Here is a 14,531-nt window from a genome sequence, read left to right on the forward strand (position 1 = left end):
GTTGTTGACTAATAATTAAACTTGCTTAAGCCTTCATAATTAAAAAACAGAACAACAAACAGTAAATTGCTATGACCTTTTCTGTATATTGATAAGTAACTGATCCCTGTCTAGATGAAGGAAACAAAAACTGACTCTTAATTCCTGGATAAGTATATTAATCACCAACCTACTGTGTAAAAAGTTGGATGCTTCTTCCTCCTCTTGTTGTGTTTTTGGATAAAAGTGGCTGATTTTTTCTTCTTTTTTTTCATGGAATTTCTTTAGCTGCATGGGTTTGCATGATTTTGTGTTTGTTATGATCATACTAAACAAGTAGGGACTTATGCTGAGGTTTGGGAATTTCTGTTTTCTGTGAATCATGATACTGTTAAAGTGTACTTTCATGGACTAAGTGCATCTCAGCATACACAAGCCCAAGTGAATGGGGAACTTTGAAGTTCAAAATGCTGGTGACAGTTGACTGCAGGCAACACTATAGCATTCTATGTTTAAATGAGAAAAGTAACAGGTAAACTGACTGTTTTTTATCTTTTGTCTTTTCTGTTGTCATGCTTGCCATGACACAAAGCTTAGCAGTCATGAAACAGGATAAATTTTTCAAATAGGCTTTTCTAAAGTGAGGAACCTGGATTTTAAAGTAATGAATACTATTTACTTGTCAATTCTGAGATATATTAATTTAAAAATCAAAGTCAGTCCACAGGAGCAAATGCACATTCATTAACTATAAACAGAGTATAACCCGTGAAGGCTAATGGTCCAAGACGAATAACTGCAACCACAAAGCAGAGAATGATATAAGATTTCACGAGGTGAATAGTTAAAGTAAACTGGTTATGAAGCACAAATGTCTCATAGTTGGAAGGAATTTAATTAAATTGATACTGTTGTGTACATTTAACCATTTTTATCTTTGTGACCTTTTTACAAGTCATAATTCTGTTTAGTTTTGTTTCTTTAATGCAGTTTCTCATCATGACATGGATTCATGTCCAATTTTATACTCACCTTGTAAAAATAACTGCATGTCCTAAAATACCAATGAGCTCAGAATTTCAAGCTTCATCCAAAGAGCTTCAATGAATTTAAAATCAATATATAAAATTTATAGGATTTTTGTACGTTGGACTCTCTTGGCTGACATTTGTATGTCATTTGCAATTTTGCAGTACACACTATGCAAAATATATGATATTTGACTAAAAATCAATATTTCATAATATGTCACATTTTGGTTCTCTGCTTCTCTTCAAGTAGGACTGAAAAATTTTTCTGTAACGTTTAGCAGATACTTCCTTTAACATTGAGTTAGTAAATTAATTACTCAGTGCTTTGACATGATGAAATATTAATCTTTATGGAGGCATTGGTTGTTTGCCAATCTTGTTTAATTTGTTTATAGCTATTGTACACTTGTTTCTGGAGTTATAATATTTTCCCTCACCTAAATAAACAATACAAATAACTTATTTTCCTTTTATTTTCTTTTCCTGAAGCCGATCAACAACTTATCCTTACACAGAAACCCAGATGTACAGCCAAAACACTGGGGGAAATTATTTCGATACTCAAGGAAGTTCTGCCCAGGTGACGACAGTGGTCTCCTCTCATAGTATGGTGGGCACTGGAGGGATTCAGATGGGTGTCACAGGAGGACAGCTCATTAGCAGCTCAGGAGGGACCTATCTGATTGGCAATTCAATGGAAAATTCTGGTCATTCAGTGACTCATACAACGCGGGCCTCCCCAGCTACAGTAAGTATTTCAGACCTACGTGAAATTTTGGGGGCTGGTTTCTTAGTCACTATGATGTTCTTGTGCACTGACATATGCTTTTGGTGACAGAATGTGTAGCACTATTATGTTGGCAGAATTACTTACTGTGAAATAAGTAGTATATACGAGTAAGAAATAAATATGTTGTGAGAACTTTGAAGACAGACCTTTCCCTTGAGAGCTTGAAAATATTTACATTCTGTAGGTTAGATTTATGCATGCAAATAATGTCAGTGAATGCATTGGTGATGCTAATGTAAGAATAAGTTTAAGCTTGAAAATTTGTAGAGTTGGGCCTAAAATAGCCTCCTTTAATGTTTTATACTTTTTATGAAAAAGAAAGTGTTACTGAGAATAATTATGTTATTAGATGCAAACTTTAAATAATATAACTTACAGATATGTTTAACTTCCCTGCATTTGTTCTGTATTTCAACTACATATTAGTGTTGGTTTGGTAGCTTATTTCAAAATATTTACATTTGTTTAGAACACTGATGTATTGCCTTTTAATACTTTGTATTTACTTATTTATGGTAGTTCTCAAAAGTCTATTCAGGATCAAAAGCTCATAAGGGAGGTGTCTTATAGTGATATCGGAAGATGTGTTCTGTTACATCTGTGATAGATCATATTGTGGAAACTTAAACCTGAAGACAGACTTCTCCCATGGGAGCTTACTCAATCAGCCCTTATTCCAATTAATACAATAAGTTTTTACCTCATCTAGCTTTGCTGCATAACATTAATGAACACTTTTACCTAATTCTTCTGGGTATTTTGATCTGGTTATAGAGATCTGGAAATTATGTGGAAGAGAATTGTGAGATACAGAGTAAGAAGAGTTGAACAATGTACTAAAGGTGATAAAGCATGATTAGTAATTTTGATTCATCAGTAGTCAAAGGGGATATGAAGTTAAAGGATTTTATTTTTAGGAACCACTGTAATGAGTAAAAAACTAATACTCTTTTAAGTTTTATTTGGAATGATGATGAACCTTTACTATGATATCAGATAATTTAGATGATCCTATAAAATCTCTTAATTTTGATTCTTCAAAGGATTACAGGTGGCTAGTACAGATAAATAAAAAATTTTTGTACAATGTAAAGAAGTATTATTTCCTTTAAACTTTAAGACTTCCTTGACTGTGTTATATTGTTTTCTCTGGAAAAAAAAATTTGAAGAGACATAATTCACTTAATGAGTAGTATAGATCAATAACATAGAGGGACCCTTCAGCTAGTAGTAAAGAGTTTTATGTATATTTTTTTTGTTACTAAAGAAAAGAGGGTGTATATTAACATTTGCCTGTATTTTGCAAGACTTTAATAAAAACATGGTATTTCTGTGAAGAGCAGCCTTCCTCTTTCAGATTCATTTAATTAAAACCAACACTTTAACCTGATTTTCTTTCTTTAAAAATATTCATGTATTTTACTTATTTTAAAAATATTTCATGGAATTTTTCACATTGCTTCATGATTACAAAGTGCAGGCAGAACAGGAGTAGTTTTCTCTAGGCACAAGTAAGGAATGAGTTTTCTAGACTGAGGTAAATTTGAAAAGTTATGTTTTTTTAATTACTTAAATGCAAATATATTCCAATGTTTTCTTAGTTGTTTTAAATTGTTCTGTGTTTGAATACAAATATTGCCTCTTTTAGAACTTGTGCTAACTTTCACCTTAATCAAATCAGTGCAAATGTGTTTTATGTTTTGCATATCACGCTATAAGTTTGGTATTATGCACTGACAACAGAATTCAATAAGTGGAAATGATGAATTGAGTGTGAAATCAAGTGAGGATTAAATGCATCTAGTAAACACAAATGAATAGTAGTAGACTTAGTTTGAAGTGGGATATCCTAGAATCATTTGAATGATAGCAAAATTCCATGCTATATTTTGCAGATGAAAAGCTGTTAATTTTTTTTGCCAAAATTAGAAGTCAAATTTGCCAAAATTTAACAAAATCTAAGGTTCATGTCTTCAACATATCCTTCTCTTACTTCATGTGTCAGAAAAAACAAGCTGTTTCAGTTAAGTTGCTCTAAGTAACTTTATACTTACGTACCAACTTGCTTTTAGGAATAGAAAAAACAAATGTTGCTAACTGAATTAAAACTATAAAATTGCATTTTTAGCCTTAAATAGTTTCTTCTTTTTTTGAGATATTTTATATTCTGTGTAGTTGTATAGTTCTGTAAGTATGAGACATTAGTATATAGTAGAAGTTCATTTCTTGCTAATTAAGAGAGACACAACATGATTTTAGATCTTACCATTTTAGGCTATTGATATGTAGGGTTCAGCTGATATATTCAGGAGTCAATTGAAACATAAAAGGTTCAGCTTAAACTGTAATGTCAAAGACCAACTGTTTTAATTTTACCAGAAGGTATAATTAAACTATGCAAACTAGAGCAATGTAATATTTTGTTTTGATTGCACCTCAGATAGCTAGAGCTCATTTCACTTGTGATCCTTGTTCTGCCTACACCATCATAATACTTTCCATTCTTGCTTAGAGAATTTTTTGGAGACATCAAGATAAGATGTATCCAGACTGGATTGCTATTACAATACTCAGCAAATGTTTCCAAATTTTGAATTAGTTTGGGTAATTTTGACATGGAGATGAAGGAAGTAGAAATGAATGAAAAGTTACTGACACATATGCTCATCACAAGCTCTGTTACTTTTGCCACAGAGGTTCAGTTTATCGTTTCCAACATATAACTTCATTTGCTTTGTTGTTATTCACCTCACTGATCAAATCATTACCTTTCTGTAACAAGCAAATTAGTTGTATCATTGACATTAACTATTTCTGACATTTTTAACTTAGGTTCAAAAAAAGTTTCAGGGTAAGTGTTAAATGTATAAAATAATTCCGTGTTACTAATTGTATCTTAGATAATGAAACTTAAAAATCTTATTTATTTTTCACAAGTTATGTAACATGTTTTTTGCAGACTTCAATAAAACAGACTCAGGGACTTTTCCCCTTTAAATCTATCTTCACTTTATTTTCCTTATGCTTTAATATAATTTTAGTTCTGCTTGGGGTTTAATAAAGAACTAATATTTTTGTTTGTAATATTCCATTGATACTATTTTCTGGAAAACATTTATAAAAGAAGGCTACTCTTTTCAAGCTACAGCAGACACTAGCAGTGTTTTTTTGCACAAAATATTAGGAACTGTGCACATTCAGAACTGTTCTAGTATACATACACTAGTAGTTTATGCTAGTATGCATGAAGAAAATTTGTTAGCATTTTCTCTAGTCATTCCATTTCCATTGCTTTCATTGCTTCCTGTCATGACGTCCTTTGCTGGCCAGTTAAATCACTTCCATAACTTTTTTTTTTTTCACTAAAACAGAAATGCATTCAGATTAGAAGACCTTCTATATCAGATATGACAATTATGGTCTGAGTATGTGTGGATGGGTCAAGGATAGATTGTGACTGCACTGTACAAGAAATGACTTACCCTAGCTGGTGGTCTATTTGAAATTAATGTACGTGTTGATTCCTATGTGAAGGGTGAGTCTGGATGGTTTATTGACAGTTACCACTACAGAAGAGGCAGCTACAGTGAAAAGAATAACTATGGAGTTTTATTGCCATACTAATAGTGAAATCTAAATCACCTTCCATTTATTTTCCGTAAGTAAATATCTAAGGACTGCTCTCCAAAGTAGAATGATCTAATGAACATATTTCATAATATCATAACTTTAAAAAATAGTTATTTAGTAATAAATATGTTCTTATGCTCTTCAGCCAGTGAGAGGCTCCCATCTATTAGTCCTGTTTTTTCTAACAAGCTTTAGAATTGATCTACAATTACTGTTATCATTTGTCAGTCATTGTCAGCCATATGAGCTCTCCACTCACACTGCTGCAGAAATTTATCCTATTTCAGTGCGGCTTGTGCAGATCTAAAGGTGAATGAATATAAAAGCAAAGTGAACATGATATTTTGTATCACCATGAATTATTATTTCTGATAGTCAGCACAGTGCACAAAACATCCTCTTAATTCTGAAGAAAGCATACCTGCCCGAAATAAGTCATGTAATTAATAGAGGAGGAAAAAGGCTGACAACATCAAGTACAGATATCATTTCCTGATAATATGATTTTGGTAGAAGTATTGTAATTATTTTTGGAACAAAAAATGATATAAAAATGTTTAAAAATCCATTGTCAGATTCTAAACTGGAGTGGTTATCCTTTGGAAAATAGTTTGAGATGAGATTCTATTTATTAATCTCTTTCCCAGTAGAGGAACTTTTTCTTTCTTCATTCCCGAACTCTTCTGGTAATTTGCAACACAATTTTTATTTAGCATAAAATGAACTGTCTGAGATCAAATCAGAGATACATAGATTTTTATGCTACAAACTACTGTTAGATCATCTAGTCTGACCTCGTACACTGGCTGGCAAGACATTTTTACTCAAGTCTTCTTCCACTGAGAACAGTAACGTGTTTTCTGAAAAAAGGCATCCAGTCTTGTTTTCCAGATACCAGAAGGTAGATAATCTTTTTTTCTTTCTTCTTTTAACTAAGTTTTAGCAAGGGTTAATCACTACCACTGCTAAAAACATGGGTCAGGTATGAATTAACTAGAGGGATGGGAAGATTAGAGGATTTGGGGATCTTTTGCCTTTATGAACCTCTGTCTCCCAAGACTTTTCCTCCTGCTTCAGTTTTTGTTTCATAGTCATGGAGCATCATGGCTTCTCCTACCTTCTCCAGACCATGACAGAAGTTTTGGTGTTGCAGTATAGCCAAAATATGTTTATGTCTTTCTCTGCCCCTGTGAGCCCCTTGTTGCTCCATTTTGTTTTGAGTTGGGACTGCACCCTCTTCACAAGGCAAGGAATATGGGAAAAAGGGAGAATGACCTGGTGAGCGACTGAGATCAGCTACAGCTACCCTATCTTCCTTCATATGCTACTTGTTTCTCTTCTGGTTTAGTCTGGCTTCAGCTTTCAGTCATTGGCTTTTGGTGTGGTTCTGCATAAAACACTGTATAGCACCTAATAGTTTCTTTCCAGTTTTGGCACTTAAAAATTTATTCTTATGTTTATATATCAGAAATCAAGATGGAATGTTGTTGGAAACAAGATTTATTCCCATTTCAATTATTGATAAAAAGTGTCCTAGGAAATGCAATGACTTATTTTGAACCTGAGACACTCAAAAATAGGTAGCTTTAAATCTCTGAGAGAAATTTCTATCCCTTCCTTTTACGTTCTTCTTCCATTCTGTCTTCTTATCTCCATTTCTTTCATTTGAAAATGCATAAGCTGGATGCCAGCTGACCTTCCACTGATGTTCTCGTAAAAGTCCAATTCTCAATGACATGGAGCTCCCACCTTTCTAAAGGAGTGGATTTTTCTCTTTCTGCTGAAATATCGATGTTTTCTAAAATTGCCAGCCTATCTCTTTCTGGCTTTATCTTGCCCTAAATTTATCAGAATTGATTTTAATAATCATCTGAGCTCAACTTTCCTTTTAGTTTCTAACTTCTGATTTTCTAATGGGACAAACACCTGAGGAAATACATGACTTTTCCCATATGTTTTCAGAGTTAGATGGAATGTGCATGTTCTTGAAGTCCTTTCATAAGCTTGACAAGAGATTTATGTTGTTTTTCTCTTAAGGATTTGCAGCAAATGTGGGAGAAACAACCACAAAAAAATCCAGTGATTAGTTTAGAATCTGTTTGAAAAATAATAGAGACAACATATAATTGGGTGGTTGACGCCTAAATAAACAAGGGAAAGAGGGTGGAATTGGACATTTTGACCATCTTTTAGAAACCTCCAGATAAAAAGATAAAAGATAAAAATGGGCAACAAATTGTCATTTGAAAATTTTGTGAGGGAAAAGTTATCTGACCTAAACTCCAAACATTTTGGATTTGTACTGACCTATGGGCATTATGTGTGCTTTTGCTCCCTATTACGGGCCCTGGGCATACACACACGTGCTTTTGCTCCCTATGTTAACCCCTTATATTCTCCTATAATCACAAGAGAACATATTATATTCACTAGCCAATATGCATATGTTATATACATCCATATATATTGACCAGTAGCTGTTACGTATATTTAACTGTGATATTGTATTTACAAATGAATCAAGGTAGGGAAAAATTCTAAGCTTTTAAGGTTTGTCAGTATTCTTTTGAAGATGGCATATGTAAAATACCAGGTTTATTTTACATATTTTTATCTTCTTCTCTTTCTGTTTATTCAATTTTTTTTTTGTTTCAACAGACTTAAAATAGTAATTTTCATTCTGCCTTTCTATTGCTGTTTCATTCTCTTCAGCAACGTTTCATAGAACCTATTAAAGGTTCTTCTACAGCTTTGCCTATTATGAAGAATGTAAATCTTTCAAATTTAATTCTCCTGACTATAAAAGCTGGACCTGAGTTTTCTTATCATGGTCACTACTGTTCATTTTCGAGCCTCTTTGTTCCTTGGCAGGCTTATCTAACCAGCTCAGCCCTCTGGCACGAGTTTCAGAGAATGGTATGACATACATGAATACTCTGTCCTGAAACAGAATTGAAAGCCACTACAATTAATGCGTCTCAGTGGCACCCTAAAGAGTGAAAGCCTCATGTTTTCAAAAGCAGAGTTCATTTATCGTGTAAAGTATGGTTAATGTTGTGATGCCTGTACACCTTATTTAGGTAAACACAGTTGTCACAGGTACCCAGCTTAGCTGGCTGTACCAAATTAACCTTTCTAGTACACATATGATGAATTAGTAATTCCTTCATAATGGACCGTGTGATTAAAGTTCCTTTAGAATTTCACTTGGTTTAAAGCCTAAAAGGGCAAACCTTTCAAAGTGAATAAAAGGCATTGTGAATAGTGGGTGCCTGTGGAGACAGGCAGGATCTTTTTGAACATAATGCAACAGATGAACTGAATTTTAAGATACTACGTAAAACTACCTGTTTTACTGCCAGTAGATAGTGGTTTTCAGATGCAACAGATGAAGAAAATAAACTGTAGCGTATCCAGATTAATTGCAAAACCTCAGAGACTAAATTTCTGATGATGTTTTTTCTGATGTCCTGACCTCCTCAGAACAACTTAATATAAATATTTTGTGTTAATTAATTGAATCATGAAGAAAGTAATATTTCTTTTGCCACTAAGCCTTAGGCAGGCAGTTTTTCAAAATGATTTTGGGACTGTTATTTGCTTCATCTATGCTATAGGCATCTGAGACTCTATAGTATGTTTATCTAGTAACATGTTAATGAACAGTAAACATTAACTAACAGCAGCAGTTAATAACTTTCAGATCTGTAGATCACATAAACACTGAACTTTGTAGGATACAAGTAGCATATACAGTGATCAGAATGTTTGATTCTTTAACCCCAGAGAAATACCCTTAATCATTAACCTATGTCAGAGTATTAATCGGTACTTTAGTTGGCTAAACAAGTAAACTGAGAGAAAAATCTAAAATCTCATTTTTCTCACAGCTATCATGTTCTAATTTAGTCTGTCCTGTATTTATATTACTATGTACACTGATTATCATTCCTATTAGTAGTGCAGTTTTTAACATGGTTTAGTAGGGGTTGCTGTGGCAATGTCCTGCCACACATTGATAGTGTACATTTCAACCATCAGTGTGAAGACTTTAATAAATAATGTTCTTCTGTGTTAATTAAGCATTTTTAAAAGAAGAATAGGAGAAATATATGGACTGATCATACAGTCAAATGAATGAATGTGTAATTTTTTTCTCATTTGGCATCTCAGATGTAAATATAGTTAGTTGTTAGACTGCAATCTCTCATTGCATGTTCTTAGAAAAGTAAGGAATATCGGTCTTACCTTTGTATTTGTGCAGTACATGATTTCAAATGTTAAATTATTTTCATATTTTTGGCACAAAATTTCAAGGCTGTAATTTACAAAACATTTCATGCCTATGTAATTAGTTTATGTATGTGCTTAAATGGTGTTCTGAATAGAGATGGACTTAAGTTCATGTTCAGTTTTTTCCAGAAGCTAAATGAAAGTTCCTGGCGCTAACTTTGAACTGAAAAGCTTGAAGGAACAGAAGTTTCACATGAACAACTTTCAATTCAAGTAGCTGGTATTTCATATACACAGTAACTCATTTCATGTAGAACATCTTGAAAACCTGAGGACTCAAATCTACTGAAAGTCTGAGATTTTAAAATAAAGTACATTGGGATGAGAGAAAACCAAGAAGTAGCTGGAAGGGCAGGGGTGAATGGGGCAAGATGAATGATTCATTGTTTGGAAAATCTCCCTCCAAATTGAGACTATTTATTTATGCTCTAAGATAGCTGAAAGATGAATTTATGAACCTGCGTAGGAAGAAGGTTTCTGTTAATAAAGAGTAATCTTACATGTCTGTCAGGTAAAGCTGAAAGTTCACCCTATCAAAATTTAGACTAGAAATAATGAGCAAAATAACAGTGAAAATAATTTTTATTGAAATGCTTGCCCTACACTATGGAAAAAGATCGTTTTAAGTATAGATCGGATATCTCTGCAGAAGTGCCTTTCTAACTGAGTGAAACTTTATGAGCTTTATGAAGTAATTAACTTCTTTTAGTGGCAATGAATACTACTTAGCCTGTGTTATGAGCAAGAGCAGACTAGATGGTCATAATGCTTTTAAAATCTTGAAAAATCTTGTTTTAATATCTAGGGATTTGTGGGCACAGATTCATTGTTTTCAGTGGCAATTCTGGCAAAATGTACTTAAAAAAACCACCAACAAAAATCCCCCAAACAACAAAAAAGAAACTTTTTTCATTTGGCCTGTAACATAACACCACAAGGCACTGAAGGAATATGGCAGCAAGAAATGCATGTCATCTAAGTCAAAATATTACTATTTTTAATGGATTGGTTCTCTGAACAAGGCTGCATAAGTTATTGCAGCAAAATGAGAGGGTAGTGCAATAGCAGGAATGAGCAGCAGGAGGTGTAACTTTAGTCTCGTAGTACTGCTGTAAACAAAGTATTGTGAAGCAGTGACTAAGATTCAGAATTAGGATTGAAATGCGTATATGTTCTTTGTTGTTTGATTGTAGTATCATGTTAAGATGGCTGCAGTATATGGTGAATTGATCTTACTGTGATGAAATTTTAAGCTTGTAATTTTTATCATAGTGCATGATTTTAGAATTTGATCTTTTCTGTATAGTTGAATGCTGTATTTTATTTTCCTCTGAAGCAAGAAGAAATCAGGATATTAAAAAATATATATTTTTGCCATGTCAGTGCAGGTTTTCTTACATAGTAATAATATATTTTCAATAAATATTTTTTATAAAAAGGCTTGCATAGCTGATATTAAACAACTTTAAGACAGAAATGAGAAAAAATTCCTTTTTTGTTGGCAGTTACTACAATAAAAATACTGGTCAGTTACCTTGTAAAAAGGGAGAAGCTAATTTTATACGTGCAGTAAATTCAAATATAAACTGAAGTATTTTTCAGTTTCTCCTGTATTTAGAGTGAATTCAGCTCATACTGATAAATTATGCTACTAAAATCTTTGGATAATACTGGGATATCTAAAGTAGGATATGGAGAGTTCATTAAAAACTGTCTACAGGGAGAATGATAAGTTGTTTTAAAAGTTCAGTTGGCTTTTTCCATTGCTTTTGTTTTTATCATTTAATGTAGCTAATTAATTATGTGCCTTTTTTTACTGCACAGCCCCTTGTCTCTATCATTTTCAATGTTGTTTTTGCTAGTCTAGCTCCCTAGTTAAACTACAGTTAGGTTCTAATTCTGTTCTTTAACACTGTCATCAAGGAACTGATCAAAAGATGCATTAAAATTCAGAGAGAAAAGAATGGGTGTGAGTGTGTTCTCTTTATACATTTTCATTAGGAGTGATACTACTATATATATAATTGTTGGTACTGTTTGTATCCTTTTACAAGACAAAATTATTGTGAACAAATCTGAATTGTTTTTCTTAAAGGCTGGATCCTGCTGTCTGTATAAACCCCGAATTTCCATTTAGTTTGAGAGCTGGGGACATTCAAAGAGCGCTCGGTCAGTGGTATCTTGTCCCATTGAAGATGATGTCAGAAAACCTACAGAATTGTTTGGGATTGAGATTTCATTCTGTGATTGCAGAGAGCAGAAATTTTGTTTCTAATTCAATTCTGATTTTGAGCTGTGCACACGTCTTTCTGACACAACAGGAGGAAAAATATATGGAGGCCTTAGAATTGCATTTAGGGATTGCTTTTCTTTTATTAATAATAATTTTGCTCAGTTGCTTTTTTTTTTTTTTTAAGTTTCAGTGCATCTACTTTTTTAATTTCCTGAGCAGGGAGAAAGTCATAATGGACTCTGAGGATGTAATCATGCAGCATATATGCAAGCAAAATACCTTTCTGGCCTCACTGGGGTGATTTGCCTTCATTGGGACTTTGGAATGAAACCTTTTAGTACCCCATATCCCCTAGTCAGGAATAAAGTTGACATTTCTGTTGATCTTTAAGCAATCTGTCAAAATTTCTCTGACCAGCCTTTTTTACTATCTTGTCTTGAGTCCTTTTTTTAATGACATCTATTATCAGATTGAAATGGCGATTGAGACACTGCAAAAGTCTGATGGTCTTTCCACTCACAGAAGCTCTCTTCTCAACAGCCATGTAAGTTGTCTCTTCTTCACGTTACACTATCTCTTGCTTGTTCTGCATGCTTAGCCTGCCTTTAATGTTTTGTTTTATTTTATTATTACTTTTTGCTCTTTATGTCTTAGTTGCTTGTAATCTTATACTACATCTCCCATAGCTTTATTTTGTAAGGTTAAATGTCCTTATTCTGCAGAGTGTGTCTGTTTCCTAGGTTCTGTACCTGTGTTAACAAAAGTTAACACATTTTCTGCTTTGCAGATTATAGTGTAAATGTCAAAATAATGTTCAAATAATTCTTAATTATCTAGGTTTTGACATTTTAAGTAAAGTTGTCTACAAAGAAGAGTCTGTGTACCCAGACTAATTTAGGGGCATGTGAAGGGAAAGAGAAGAATCAAATAAGTAGAGAAAGTCTTATCTCTGGGTTATTTTGTGGTGTTTCTTTGTTTATTCAGAATAGAGAGTTTATTCTGAAATGACTTAAGAATGCTGAAGATCCATGTGGTGACCTGGAAAAAAAATGAAAACAATCTTAACAGATAGCCTGAATTACACATATATGTCTTTTCTACTGCCTTCTGCTTTATTCTTATTTTGCAAATCCTACACTTAAGAATTTTCCTTATAAGAAGGTAGAAGATGTTTGTGTAAAAAGATGATTTTCAAATATGGTAATAAAACCATTAAATGTAATTTTGAGGTAAAGGAAAAAGCCCAAAAGTTAATTTTAAATTTGTTACATAAATAATAATTTTATGTAAGTTGCTAGTCTTTCCTGAAATGTTTTTTCTTCTGTTAGTATAACTAGCATTGTATTTTTTCCTTGTTTAGTTTGTGTTCGTATTGCCTCCTTTTTGCTTCTCAGCTTTGCTAACTAATGTATATACTTTCAAATTCCTGTATTATTTTACAGTAGAAATTTATATTTGGCCTGTTGTTTTAATGTAAGAGTATGGTAACAGAAGCTGTCACTCAGAAATCAAATAAAAAATGTATGTTTTAGTAGGTTTTTGGTTTGGGTGTTGATTTTTTTCCTATATGAGTCTGGTAATCTGGAGGTTAAAACTAGAACTATTTTGTGAAAGTTTTACATTGTGATAGACAAAGACAGCAGGAGTTAGTAACATTTATTGGAAGTGAAAATTTATTTTTTAGAAAATGCTGAAGTTGGAAGAGGGAAGTCAAATTATATAAAGTATACAGAAGGACTTCTAGAATCCACATTTCATGTTTACAAAAGAATTCTTTTAATGATAAAACAACCTAATAATATCAAAAATATTTAAATGTCATGGTTAAAGAGACCATAACTTTTTTGGCAAAGAGACAGAAATCCGAATTGAGACTTGAACACTTGAAGTGATAATAAGTTTGTGTTTAATCATATTATAAAATCCAGAAATTTGGTACTAAAGCCAATGCAAATTATAAAATAAGCTCTTCTACCCCAGAAAGCTGTAGTCCTTTCGTTCTCTTTGTTACAGACTCTTTAAAATGTGTTCCTAATAGTGAGATGTGCATCTACTTATTATGCTAGTCTTATTATGATATTTCTTTCCTGACTGTTTTGTAGGGATTTTCAAAATTATTCAGATAGGGATATATCTCTGATTTTATGAAAAAAGAGTCCTGTGCATCTTTTTTGTGTCAATCAGTTTTTCCTAGCCTCAGTCATTTTGGAAGAAGTTAATACAACCAAGGTCAAACTTACCAGATGTTTTGCCTATTTTTAAAGCAATGTTTTGGGGGTTTTAGAATAGTATTCCTGTGTGTTTAATTACTATTACCGTTTACTTTACAAATGATATATGAATTTGTGGGAAAATCTTTAGGCCATTCAAATATTATTAGTTTAACACTTAGGATTTCTACACTATTATAACTCTATAAAGTTTTCTGGAATTATGTTGCCTAAGTTAAAGTCTATGCATTTTAAGGAATTTGTCATTTCTCTTCTGTTTTCTTTGCTTTACTGATTTCTTTCTGCATGAAATTGATGTATTTAATCAATTGATAATCTAACGTTTTATAAACATTGCAGCTTTA

General features: G+C 32.7%; 1 protein-coding gene across 1 annotated transcript in view; it reads left to right on the forward strand.

The window, feature by feature from the left end:
* RFX3 (regulatory factor X3) overlaps positions 1-14,531 on the forward strand; it is a 124,689-nt gene that overhangs the window by 85,235 nt on the left and 24,923 nt on the right. The window contains exons 4-5 of the mRNA XM_067315223.1: positions 1,500-1,758; positions 12,426-12,500. Of these exons, the coding sequence (XP_067171324.1) occupies positions 1,500-1,758; positions 12,426-12,500 (334 nt within the window). The remainder of the gene's footprint in view (positions 1-1,499; positions 1,759-12,425; positions 12,501-14,531) is intronic.

The sequence above is a fragment of the Apteryx mantelli genome, chromosome Z, assembly GCF_036417845.1.
Source record: "Apteryx mantelli isolate bAptMan1 chromosome Z, bAptMan1.hap1, whole genome shotgun sequence".
In the NCBI taxonomy this organism is placed as follows: domain Eukaryota; kingdom Metazoa; phylum Chordata; class Aves; order Apterygiformes; family Apterygidae; genus Apteryx; species Apteryx mantelli.